This window comes from Ascaphus truei, chromosome 1, assembly GCF_040206685.1.
Source record: "Ascaphus truei isolate aAscTru1 chromosome 1, aAscTru1.hap1, whole genome shotgun sequence".
NCBI classification, from domain to species: domain Eukaryota; kingdom Metazoa; phylum Chordata; class Amphibia; order Anura; family Ascaphidae; genus Ascaphus; species Ascaphus truei.
The window spans coordinates 245,296,668-245,309,486 of NC_134483.1; the positions used below are offsets into that span (position 1 = coordinate 245,296,668).

Genomic DNA, 12,819 nt, shown 5'->3' on the forward strand with positions numbered 1-12,819 from the left:
GTGAGGTGCTGGGGGGTTAATGTGAGGTGCTGGGGGTTGATGTGAGGAGCTGGGTGGTTGATGTGAGGTGCTGGGGGGTTGATGTGAGGTGCTGGGGGGTTGATGTGAGGTGCTGGGGGGTTGATGTGAGGTGCAGGGGGAGTTGATGTGAGGTGCTGGGGGGTTGATGTGAGGTGCTGGGGGGCTTGATGTGTGGTGCAGGGGGGTTGATGTGTGGTGCAGGGGTGGTTGGTGTGATGTGCTGGGGGTTAATGTGAGGTGCTGGGGGGTTAATGTGAGGTGCTGAGGGCTTGATGTGTGGTGCAGGGGGGTTGATGTGATGTGCAGGGGGGGTTAATGTGAGGTGCTGGGGGGTTAATGTGAGGTGCAGGGGGAGTTGATGTGTGGTGCAGGGGGAGTTGATGTGAGGTGCAGGGGGGGTTGATGTGTGGTGCAGGGGGGGTTGATGTGTGGTGCAGGGGGGGTTGATGTGTGGTGCAGGGGGGGTTAATGTGAGGTGCTGGGGGGTTAATGTGAGGTGCAGGGGGGGTTGATGTGTGGTGCAGGGGGGCTTGATGTGTGGTGCAGGGGGGCTTGATGTGTGGTGCAGGGGGAGAGTGATGGGAGGTGCAGGGGGAGATTGATGGGAGGTGCAGGGGGGGTTGATCTGAGGTGCAGGGGGGGGTTGATGTGAGGTGCAGGAGGGGATAGTGATGTGAGGTGCAGGGGGGTGAATGATGTGAGGTGCAGGGGGGTGAATGATGTGAGGTGCAGGAGGGGTGGGATATGTGTGGTGTGCAGGGGGGTATTGTGTGTTTGATGTGAAGGGGGAGTACTATGTGTGTGGTTGAGGGGGAGAGATGGGGGTACGAGAGAGATAGGGAGTATCGCAAAGGTTGATAGTGAGGGGTTCTGGGGGAGATATGAGGATGATGATGAAGGGTGCTGGGGGAGATATGATGATGATGATGAGGTGCTGGAGGAGAGATGATGATGATGATGATGATGATGATGATGATGATTTTTACCCGTGCGGCCCAATTTTTTTTTCCTTGGAACAGTTCGGCCCTTCTCACGTTACGAGTTGTGCAGGCCTGCATTGGACCAATGAAATTGCCGAACAGGTTAAGGTCAAACAACTTTTTTGTTTACTGTTTAGATTACATCGAGCGCGCTCAAACTTCCCATCATTCGGATTACGGTAGTCATTTTGTCACCCTCATCATGGCAAAGACACGGAGAAATGCATATGATGCAGCTTTCAAGTTGAAGGCGATTGATTTGGCTGTTGGAAAAGGAAATATAGCTGCTGCACGGGAGCTTGGTCTTAATAAGTCGATGATAAGACGTTGGAAACAGCAGCGTGAGGAATTGACTCAGTGCAAAAAGACAACTAAAGCTTTCAGAGGGAAGAAAAGCAGATGGCCCGAACTAGAAAATGTGCTCGAAGACTGGGTCAACACACAGAGAGCAGACGGCCGAGGTGTTTCAACTGTGCAGATCTGACTGAAAGCCAAAACAATCGCCACCGCAATGAAGTTGGAGGATTTTAGAGGTTGACCATCGTGGTGTCTCCGATTTATGAGACGTAAAGGCCTACCCATCAGGGTACGGACGAGTCTGTGTCAGCAGCTCCCTCCCGACTACGAGGAAAAAGTTTCAAACTTCCGCAAATTCACTGATGCAAAGATAGCGGAGCATTCCATTGGCCCGCACGACATCATAAATATGGATGAGGTTCCTCTGACGTTTGACCTGCCTCTCACTCGGACTGTCAACAGGAAAGGCGAATCATCCGTCACGCTGAAAACAACTGGGCATGAAAAAACGCACTTCACCTGTGTTCTGAGCTGCACGGCATCGGGAGAAAAGCTTCCACCGATGGTGATTTTTAAACGCATGACGATGCCAAAAGAAAAATTCCCGAGAGGAATTGTTGTGAAAGTCAACAAGAACGGATGGATGACGGAAAGCCTAATGCATGAATGGCATATGGAGTGTTACGTCAAGCGACCGGGAGGATTCTTTCACAGGAACAAGGCATTGCTCGTTTTGGACAGCATGAGGGCCCACATAACAGATTCGGTGAAAGAAGCCATCAAGAGGACAAACTCAATTCCAGCTGTGATTCCTGGGGGCACAACAAAGTATTTGCAGCCACTCGACATCAGTGTAAATTGTGCATTTAAGGTGGCGCTCCGTGTTCAGTGGGAGGCTTGGATGACAAGTGGGGAGAAATCCTTCACTAAAACGAGCCGCATGCGAAGAGCAACTTATGGTCAAGTCTGACAGTGGGTCCTGACAGCGTGGAGCATTGGCAAAAAATCCACTATCATCAATGGGTTTCGAAAGGCTGGACTGCTGCGTGTTGAAGCGGGCTCAGCGGGGGATTTGCCTCCGGATGAAAGTGACGAGAGCGACAATGAAAACGATCTAATATCGGATGAAGCAATTCTGAAGCTATTCAACTCTGACACCGAAGGAGATGACTTCAGTGGTTTCAGTGCACAGGAGGAGGAAGATAGTGACCAATGACTTTCTTGGTAGGCTACTGTTTACTGCTAATTTTTTATTTTTTGTTACAAGCCATGTTTCATTAAAGCCTATTTATTTTTGTTACAAGCCGTGTTTCGTTAAAGCCTGTGTAAAGTTCATTTGTTTCAATGAACCGGTAGGCACCTGCGGCTTATAGATGTGTGCGGCTTATAGTCCGGAAATTACTGTATACATTTATGGTAATAACACTTTAATACAGTACATATAACACTACTATTTAGCACATCACTGTACACAGTGGCGTAGCTAGATATGCGTGGGCAGGAAAATAATTGAGGCGTTAATATATTAACTACATTGTTTATAGTAATTTCTTAGTGAACTATACTTAGAAATTTACATTTTGCTGCAGCCTCGGTGAAAAGTGGGAATCTCGGCCTCCTGTAGAAGTAAAGGGAAAACACACATGCGCATATTTGGGGATCTGATTAGATAAAAGAAGCAGTGTTGGTAGGACCGAGATTTCTAAAGAAAAATATATGCAGTTTCAGTCATAAAAATGTAATATGGAAAAAAATAACAAAACAATTAAATAAATACTAATATTGGTATTGAATTTTGTATACCTAAACCTAGATTGAGCTCAATCAAATACCTGAAAGTGTTACCAAATTATTAATAACAATAAAACTTAAGCAACTAAAGTTCCAAAGATTACAAAGGACTATTATAAAAAATGTGATATTCCATAATTATAAGAGATTGTGATCCAAAATGTCCTGAATACTACTTGGTCTTGCAGTTGATTAGTGCTTGGCACTATGGACCAGATAAAAATCTGAGAAAGAGTTATTACCTTTCTTATTGTATTTAAGTCACTATAAGAATGCCCTCCTCCTTGGTTAATGTGTGATCTCAGAAATTGTGCTGATGTTGTGCACCTTTTGGTGATATATACAAATTTAGTGTATTATTTCCACTTTGGTAGTGTGTCTCAACTTCTTAATAATATATGCAGCTTATCTTTTATTAAGGAGGCTACGTTTTTGCGCTGTTTGATTGAACATATACTTCTAGCTGGGCTGTTCGTGTAGTGTGTCTGTGGGTTGGTATAATGGCATAAGAACATACAGGCTTACCCCGGGACTCCGCTGCATGGACCGAGAAAGAGAAGATAGCTGTCCTCGAGTCCTCCCGGCGCTGTATTGATGCCTCTCCTGGTCTGGCAGTTGGTAGTCTCACACAGCAGCCCTGCCGTCAGCTCCTTTGGACTCTGCTCTCTGAACTGGGTGAGTTAACGGTAGTCACCCGGCGTAGTTATGATGTTACGCCTGGTGGTTGCTTCAGCTCACAGCCTCACACAGAAGCTCAGCCATCCACTCCAATGGAAAAAAACCTCCAATGCTTGTTGTTTGGCAATCTTTGGCACCATTTCTGATAGGAGTTGTGCAGGTAGCCGTAGGAAAGAGCAGCTGCATGCCCTTTCCCAAACGATATTCCCCACAGTTCAGGATCAAGTGGAGTCCCCACCTAGACATCCACACCTCCTTGTTCCTGTTATTCTCGAGGAAGGAACACGTCGTCTCTCCACAACTGCAATGATCGACTCAGGGGCTGGCGGAAATTTTATGGACATACAATTTGCCTAGACTTTTTTGGTGCCGTCCCTGCCCAAAGAGTCTCCGATGGAAGTTGTTGACGGTTCCCCTTTGAGCTCTGGACCTGTCACCCATGAAACCTACAGCTTGACGTTGCTTATGGACCCTAATCAGCAGGAGACAATTTCATTTAACCACCTCCCATCACCCCAGTTTCCAGTGATTTTAGGAATCCCATGGCTAATGATCTATAACCCACAAATGGACTGGAAGACTCAGACAGTCACATTCCCTTCGGAGCACTGCCAACTTTCCTGTTTGCCTAAAAATCCTGTTCCTGAATGTATAAGAATGCACCAGATATCTACCGCCAAAGAAAATCTGTTGACCATCCAATACTCAGTGTTCCTAGATGTCGGTGACAAGAAAAAAGCGGAATAACCTTCCTCCTTATCGTCCCTATGACTGTCCCATCGAGTGCTCCCATGAGCGGCCATTCCCTTTGGAGGAATCTACTCACTCTCAGAATCAGAGTTACAGATATTAACAGAATACCTTCAGGAGAATCTGTCAAAAGGCTTCATACGACCCTCCACTTCACCGGCAGGTGCAGCCCTCATTTTCATGGGAAAGAAAGACGGGTCCTTGCACCCCTGCATAGACTATCGGGAGTTGAATAATATCACAGTAAAGAACAGATACCCCTTACCTCTAATTCCTGAACTACTTGAAAGAATCTGGTTGCCAAGATCTTCACCAAATTAGATCTCTGTAGAGCATACAATTTGGTTTGTATCAGACCTGGTGACGAGTGAAAGACTGCTTTCCGGACCCGCTATGGGCATAATGAATATCTGGTAATGCCTTTCGGAGTCTGCATCGTACCAGCTACCTTCCAGCATCTAATCAATTATGTTTTTAAGAGCTAATGGACCAGTTCATAGTTGCATAGCTCGATGACATCTTGGTTTTCTCAGACAATCTTCAGGAGCATCAGAAGCATGTCCGAATTGTCCTGCAGTGCCTCCGAAGGCATGCACTATACATTAAGTTGAAGGAATTTGAAAAGACCTGAATGCAAATTCTCAGATATATCATCTCCCCTGAGGGACGGAGTATGGATCCAGGCCGTGATAGAATGGCCAGTTCCAAAAAATGAAAAAGAAATTCAGAGGTTTGTGGGGTTCGCTAATTTCTACAGACAATTTATTAAGAATTTTCAGGCATAATCACCCCAATTACCAAACTCACCCAGAAAGGATCCCCATTCATATGGACTCCTGAAGCCGATTTGGCGTTTGAATGATTAAAGTCACTCTTTACCTCTGCCCCATCCTCATTCATCCAAACCCCGAACTTCCATTCATCTTGGAGGTTGATGCCTCTGACTCAGCTATTGGTACTATTCTTTCTCAAAGAGTTGGGCAAAAATTGTTCCTTCATCCATGCGTCTTTTACTCGTAACAGATGTCCGCAGAGGAAAGGAACTACAACATTGGAAACAAGGAACTCTTGGCTATAAAGGCTGCATTTTCAGAATGGAGACACTTGAGGGGGGAAATCATCCAGTTACCGTTATTACGGATCACAGGAACCTAGAATTTATTCGCTCAGCAAAAAGACTATCTGCCCAACAAGCTCGGTGGGCCTTGTTCTTTGCACGTTTCAATTTTCACATTTCATATCGTCCAGGTTCTAAAAATGGGAGGGCTGATGCCCTGTCTCCACTGACACTTAAACCTTCTACAGGAGACGAACAGATAGAGACGATTCTACCAAAACACATTTCCTAGGCATCACGTTTTCCTCTGACCTCCTTAACAGGATTAAGAGAGCCAATTACAAAGACTCCTTTCTTAACAACCCTGCCGAACTGTTCCCAAGGGATGGTTTATAGAACTTAAAAAAACCGTCTGTTTGTGCCAAAGGAAGAAAGACTAGAAGTGCCCCAACTAATGCATGACTCCCAACTGGCCAGTCACCCAGGTGTCCTCAAGACACAGGAACTGTTGTCCCACTAATTTTGGTCGCCCAAACTGGCACAAGACGTCAAAGACTACATTCTCTAATGCGAGATATGTGCCAGGAGCATCCCCTGTGGGTTTGCTGCAGCCTCTTCCGGTCTCCAATCATCCTTGGGGATCGATATCAATGGACTTTATAGTAGAACTACAGAGATCCAGTGGTAATGACACCATTCTTGTGGTAGTGGATCGGCTCACAAAGATGTGATGGTACAGTGCCTAAATATATATGTATAGATATCTATTAAATAAAATAGTCTTTTAGTTTAACATTTTGGGCAAAGTGTTGTAAACCCCTGAGCCACTACACGGCAGACTTGGATCCCTAAGCTCCCATCTGTAGCCCCGCCCCCTCCCCGCCTCCTCAACTCCTGAAAAGGTCTGCTGGGAGGATGAACACACATCGCCCAGCAGACTGCCGCCCTCCCTCCCGAACGCCCTCTCTCCAACTCCTGCCTCTGGCACCCTGAACGAGGCCTAAGAGATACTGGTGAAAAGCACGGTTGCAGAGCTGTCTGAGACATGTGAATGTGCTAACAAGTGGTATTTTTATTTGCCATAAGTAAAAAAATAAATAAAAAAACTCTGCCTTTCATCAGCATGGATAATAACAACATGCTTAATAGTACTAATACATAATTATGAACTATTATTAATATTAACACAACTGTGAATATAATAAAAACATTAACAGTATGAATAGCATTTCTCAATAATAATGACTGGCATTATTATTATTTTTATCTAGCATTCTCAATAATGATTACAATGGCTACAATAACAACATTAATAAATGACTATTTTTTTTTAAATCACCAATATGAATAAAATAAAATCATGACTGTATACATAACATTTCTCAACTATAATGAATATATCAGCAAAATTATTAATATAAAAATTATAAATAATAATGACACGATTTATAAGAATGGTAATAACAGCATTAATAACAGTAATAATAGCAGTAATACAATAATAGCATCATTAATAATAATAATAATAATAATAATAGTAACAGCATCATTATAACTACAACTACTTATTTATTTAAAAAAAATTCTAATGGCTACTCACCAAGAAACTCAGTACTAGAGCGCGTAATGTTAGCATCATTAAGAATAACATAATTAATAAAAATAATAGCATAATAATACTAATAACAGTAATAATATTATTAATATTGTGAGCATCATTAATAACAGCATTAATACGACTACTACTAATAATAACGGCATTAATAAGAATGATAATAATAGTAGTAATGCCCCCTTACCTTGCTGTGCAGGGCCTCCTCCTGTATGAGTGTCACTGGGTGTCCCCTGTGGGCTCCCAGTAAGGGGCACAGTGTGCACACACACACTCTGCACGCCCTGCAGTACAGCTCCACTGCCCTGTCCCTGTGCTCCGGGCACCACCATCGCCCTCCTCCGTCTCCCCCCCTCCTCTCCCGCATCCTCTTCGCCTCCTCCCCGCTCGCATCGCACACCCGGTGCTCGGACACCCCCTCCCCCTCCCGCGTGTGCGGCTGGAAGTGCTCGGGGCAGTAGGACTCCCCGCAGGTCAGGCAGCTCCAGCGGGCGGCGCAGGGGGAGTGGGGCGGGCACAGGTCGCAGTGCACCTGCTGCTGCTGCTGCTGCTGCTGCTGCTGCTGCTGCTGCTGCTGCGGTGGAGCCGGGCGCTGCCACCCCTGGGAGCAGCTGCATGTGGGGCAGGGACGCTCCTGCCCGGGGATCCGCTGCCAGAAACTCTCCAGGCAGCCCAGGCAGAAACGGTGACCGCAGGACACCATCAGCACGGGCACCAGGCACCCCGAGCCGCACAGCCCGCAGGGCCCGCCCGCAGAGGGGCGAGAGACACTCTGGGGGGCTCCCGCAGACATCACCTCTGACCCCCGTCTGATGTCTCACCTGCCCACTTCTGCTGTATTTCCTACTTTTAACCACTTCCTTGTTTCTGTCTACTCTATTTTACTTTTACACACTGCTCTTTTTTGTGACTCCTTTCTCTCCTCCTTTTCCCCTTTGCCTTCTTTTTCCCTCCCTTTCTTTCACTCTCTTCCTCCTTCTTTCCCCCTTCACTTCTACCCTTCTGTCCCCTTTTCTTTCTGTTTCCACTTTCTTTCCCCCCCCCCCTTCTTTCCTTTTCTTATTGCTTTATTTTCATATTTTACTTCTATTGCTTGTCCTCTTGGAAACAATAAAAAAAGTTGCAAGATGCAAACCACTTGATATTCTCCCAATAATCCTTTCCTGGAGTTTCTGGTAATCTTTGGTCAAATGAAATGGTTTCTTGTTTCCTGACTATGGTTGAAATGGAGTGGTAATATTCTTCTCTTGCTTTGAGCTCTGCTCTTCTTCACCCCACCTGCCAGTACATCTGAAGTCTCAAGTCCTTTGCTATAAAGAGCAGTGATATCAGGAAATGAAAGTGATCCTGCACTTAACATGTGACTGGTGGCTGGGAGGAAGTAACAGTTGTAGCACATATATCCACACCCTCTGTGAGATATATGTCTACTGTGTACAGATACCTGTGATTCACAGGAGGTCAGAGCCTCCGCTGCAGGGAGCCTGAGGTGGATTCTGGAACAATATAAGGCCTCGGGCCGCGCTAATCCGCGCTCCTGCTCTGCCTCACCTGCTCAAACTGGAGCTTTTTTGTGTCGAGGCAGTGAGCGCGCTTTGGGGGCGGAGGCAGGCGGGGCGGGAGGCGGGGCTAGTCCCTCGCTCCCATTGGATGTGAGCGGTCACGTGACCACCCCTCTGCTTCCCTGAGCGGCAAATTTTAAATTTGCCTGTCTCTCCAAAATACCTGAACCTCCGCACGCATGCGGAAGCGGCTGCTAAAGCCGCGCTGATGACAGATGCAGGGGATAAGTGCATCTGCTCAGCAAGGCTCACCGTACTATGTCCCAGGCCTTGGGGCTCGCTCAGACAGGCTGCTACGGCAGCTTGCTAGAGTTCGCGCCTCCCCGCCGCTCGCTCCTGCAGCACAGCGATCTGTGCTCAAACTGCGGGAGGCAGATCGCAGCGTTTGGCGGCGTGGCTGGGGTGTGTAACGAACGCGTCACGGAGCTGGTTCGCCTTTATTGTCTGAACCAGCTTGCGTCACGCGACTAGCCCCAAATTTGAATTTGGGTTGTGCCGGCAAAATGTCGCAACGACAACGCTGCACTTTGCCAGCTGGTGGAGTTTTCAGTTTGAAACCCCTGTTCACATCTCTCCGTTTTCCGTTTCGTGTCTCCCCCCCCCCGTTTCGTGTGTTCCCCCCATTACGTGTCGTCCCCCCGTTTCGTGTCCCCTCCCCCCTGTTTCGTGTCCCCTCCCCCCCCCCCGTTTCGTGTCCCCTCCCCCCGTGTCAGAGGACAGCAACCAATGCAAGCTCCCAATGCTTGTATTGCATTGGTTTTGCCTTGCTGTCCTCTGATTGGGTAAGTTTGGTCATGGGATCTGAAATCGGAGCTACAGATTCAAAATTTTGAAACTCTTGAATCTGAGCTCCGACTTCAGCTCACGGGCACCGGCAGGAGGGAGCTCATGCAGGCCACACACATTGTTGCAATGTGTCTCATCGCGGCCAGTGTGAGCACCACACCAGCTCAGCGCCACCCTGGATGCAGCCTTAGGGCTCGTCCAGGGTGGCGCTGAGTGGGCGCGCTCAGCCGCTTGCCGAGCAAGCAAATTTGAATTTGCCGCTCGCAAGCGCGTCACGTGAGCGGTTCGCCCAATGAGGGCGTACCAGCTCCGTGACGTAGAGGCCGTGCCCCCAGATGCTCGCGCCCCTTGCCGGCCAGGAATCGCCCAGCCGAGCAGGGCGCAGTGCTGGAGTGCCAACGCGCCTCTACCCACCCTGGACGAGGCCTTAGGCTGAGCTCAGATAGCAGGCGATGCGACGTGTGCGCGCACGTCCGTCGCAAATTTGGGTTGTGCGGTGGGAGTTTTCAAACTGAAAATTCCCGGCGGCAAAGTGCAACGTTGTCGCTGCGACATTTTGCCGGCACAACCCTAATTGACATTTGGGGCTACAGTCGCGTGACGTGAGCTGGTTCAGCCAATAAAGGCGAACCAGCTCCGTGATGCGTTCGTTACACGCCCCCGCCACTCCCCCAAACGCAATCTGCCTCCTGCAGTTTGATCACAGATCGCTGTGCTGCAGGAGTGAGTGGCGGGGGCGCAAACGCTAGCAAGCTGCCGTAGCAGCCTGTCTGAGCAAGCCCTTAGTCAGCGCCTCTACCTGTAACGGATCCTACTATGTGGATTTGCCCGTTACAGGACCCATATACATATATAGGCATATACGATCACACAATAACCACACTTATTATAACATAAAAGAACAGTTTACTGATAATATACTGTATACATGGCTACTGGTTACAGCTACCCACTTGCCACGCACGGCTGTAACCTGCCCCACCAGTGTTCCCACTCCGTGTCCACCGTACCTGAGGGGCCCTCGGACACCCAACCACCCTGGTGTCCACAAGGATAACTGCCCCAACCTTATATGTGGTCAGCACTGCCACTATGATGTGTGTATATTGTTGGTGCACTTTTAGAATATAGGTACCTGCCGGGTGCTCCAGCACCCGGGCGCGCCACATAGACAACGGGAAGGATCCGCCGATCCATCGACGTGAGCTTCCAGCGATGAATCCGCCTCCGCGTGGGGTGGTATCCCGCTGGAGTGTCCCACCGTTATGACAGTCTCTGTATCTTGAGAGTTGGTCTGGTCCCAGACCACAATTGTCAGGGCTGTGCAGCGTTGCAGCTGTGTCCCTGATCTATCAAACAGCTAATGGGGCAGGGTCCCTACCTAAGGGCCTTTCCCTGTAGCAACCACAAACTATGATCGTGAGTCGGGGCCCAGGGGGAAATCTGGCCTAGTGCAGAGGGTCACAGACCCCTGCACACATACCTCCTCCCCTGTCTGTGTCCCAGCTCCGACTGCCTCTGTCTCCAGCGCGCAAAATTTATCCTTTTTCCCTTCTAGGGGGAAAGCTGCAGCCCTATTGGCCGTACTGAACCACCTGACCTATGCAGAGGCTCATGGGACATGTAGTCCCTGCTGGCAGCCTTCTCCTATTGGCTGATGTTCGCACGCATACATTGCTCATGCGCAATCTTCTGTAATGGCCACCGCATTGGGGAACCTATCTGCGCACACGCACGCAGGCTAAACATGGCGGCGCCCTGCACACGGGAACCGCCGCGGATCTCCGGAAACTCAATCGCCACTACCTCAACCTCCCAGCAGCTCCCTGCCTACGGCGGTCTCACCGCAGCACCTATCGCACTCGCGGAGGTAAGGGGGCACTACTGGGAGCCCAAAGGGACCGGGGCTACACAGTGGACTAGTTTTACATTCTCCTTAGGCTGCAGCCACGCTGGCGCTGACAGCACTCTTGCTTGGAGAGTGGTGACATCACCAGCTCTCCAAGCATGAGCGCCGGGTGTCCTTGCTATTTTGCAAGCGCGCGCTGGGGGAGGGGGGGCATTGCAGCCCAGCTGAGAGTGGTTCAAAGTCAGATTTTTTTGTTTATGTAAGCGCCAAGCGTGGGTGAGCATGTGTGCTTGCTCACGAGCACGCACCGCGTGAGCGGGAACGTCTAAATTTAAATTGATAGAAGTAAACTCGCCAAGCACCGGGCGGTTAGCGGCAACATGGCCGCAGCCTAAGTTCAGTCCTGTATGCACTAAACCACAGGTGCGCAAACTTTTTTCTTTACACCCCCCTACCTGCTCTCCCCACCTGCTCGCGCCCCACCCCCTCTTACCTTCTCTCTGGCATCGGCGGCGTCATTTGACGTCAAAACATCATGTGATGTCACATTGTCATGGCAATGCATTGCCATTTGACCTGAAGTGTAATTTGATGCTGCGTTGTCCTGGCAACACGTCGCCAGAAGCCACCGGAAAGCAGGTGAGAAAGCAGTTACAGACGCCTTGCACACTCCCCCGGCATTTTATTTAAATGTTGTGGGGAAGAGCGTGGGGCATCAAGCGCATCCCCCAACCCCCCTGAAAATGTCATGCCCACGAGTTTGCACACCCCCTGCATTAATCAATTGGTGGGTAACAGGTGTTCTGGGGTCTTCACCTCTGCTACTCACACCCACCTCCCCGTAACTAAGGGACTACGTGTGCAGGAAATTACCTGTGTGACTCACAGGAGGCCTAAGCGTCCGCCGCTAGGAGCCTGGGGTTATTTTGTTTCTCTGGTGATAGTGCCTCCACCTGGGAGGGATCCTACCACAGCAGGATAACCCCTCACAGGAACCAATATAACCAGTAATTGCACACACAGGGTATTTAACAAGGGAATTTACTAAACACATATAATGCAATACAATATAACCGTACCACAGTACAAAACAATAATACGATAGGGTGTGTACATATATCCTCAAAGGACTTGGGATGCAGCGGCACCTACAGTTGTGTGAAAAAGAAAGTACACCCTCTTTGAATTCTATGGTTTTACATACTGTATCAGGACTTAATAACAATCTTCTGCTCCTTATCAGGTCTTAAAATTAGGTAAATACAACCTCAAATGAACAACAACACATGACATATTACACCGTGTCATAATTTATTTAACAAAAATAAAGCCAAAATGGAGAAGCCATGTGTGAAAAACTAAGTACACCTTATGATTCAATAGATTGTAGAACCACGTTTAGCAGCAATAACTTGAAGTAATCGTTTTCTGTACGA

At 48.5% G+C, this 12,819-nt stretch overlaps 1 protein-coding gene across 1 annotated transcript in view; it reads right to left on the reverse strand.

Moving 5' to 3' along the window:
- The window catches only part of TRIM14 (tripartite motif containing 14), a 33,114-nt gene extending 24,582 nt beyond the window's left edge, over positions 1-8,532 (reverse strand). The window contains exon 1 of the mRNA XM_075602462.1: positions 7,374-8,532. Within this exon, the coding sequence (XP_075458577.1) occupies positions 7,374-7,979 (606 nt within the window). The 5' untranslated portion in view covers positions 7,980-8,532. The remainder of the gene's footprint in view (positions 1-7,373) is intronic.
- Positions 8,533-12,819: the final 4,287 nt, after the last annotated feature.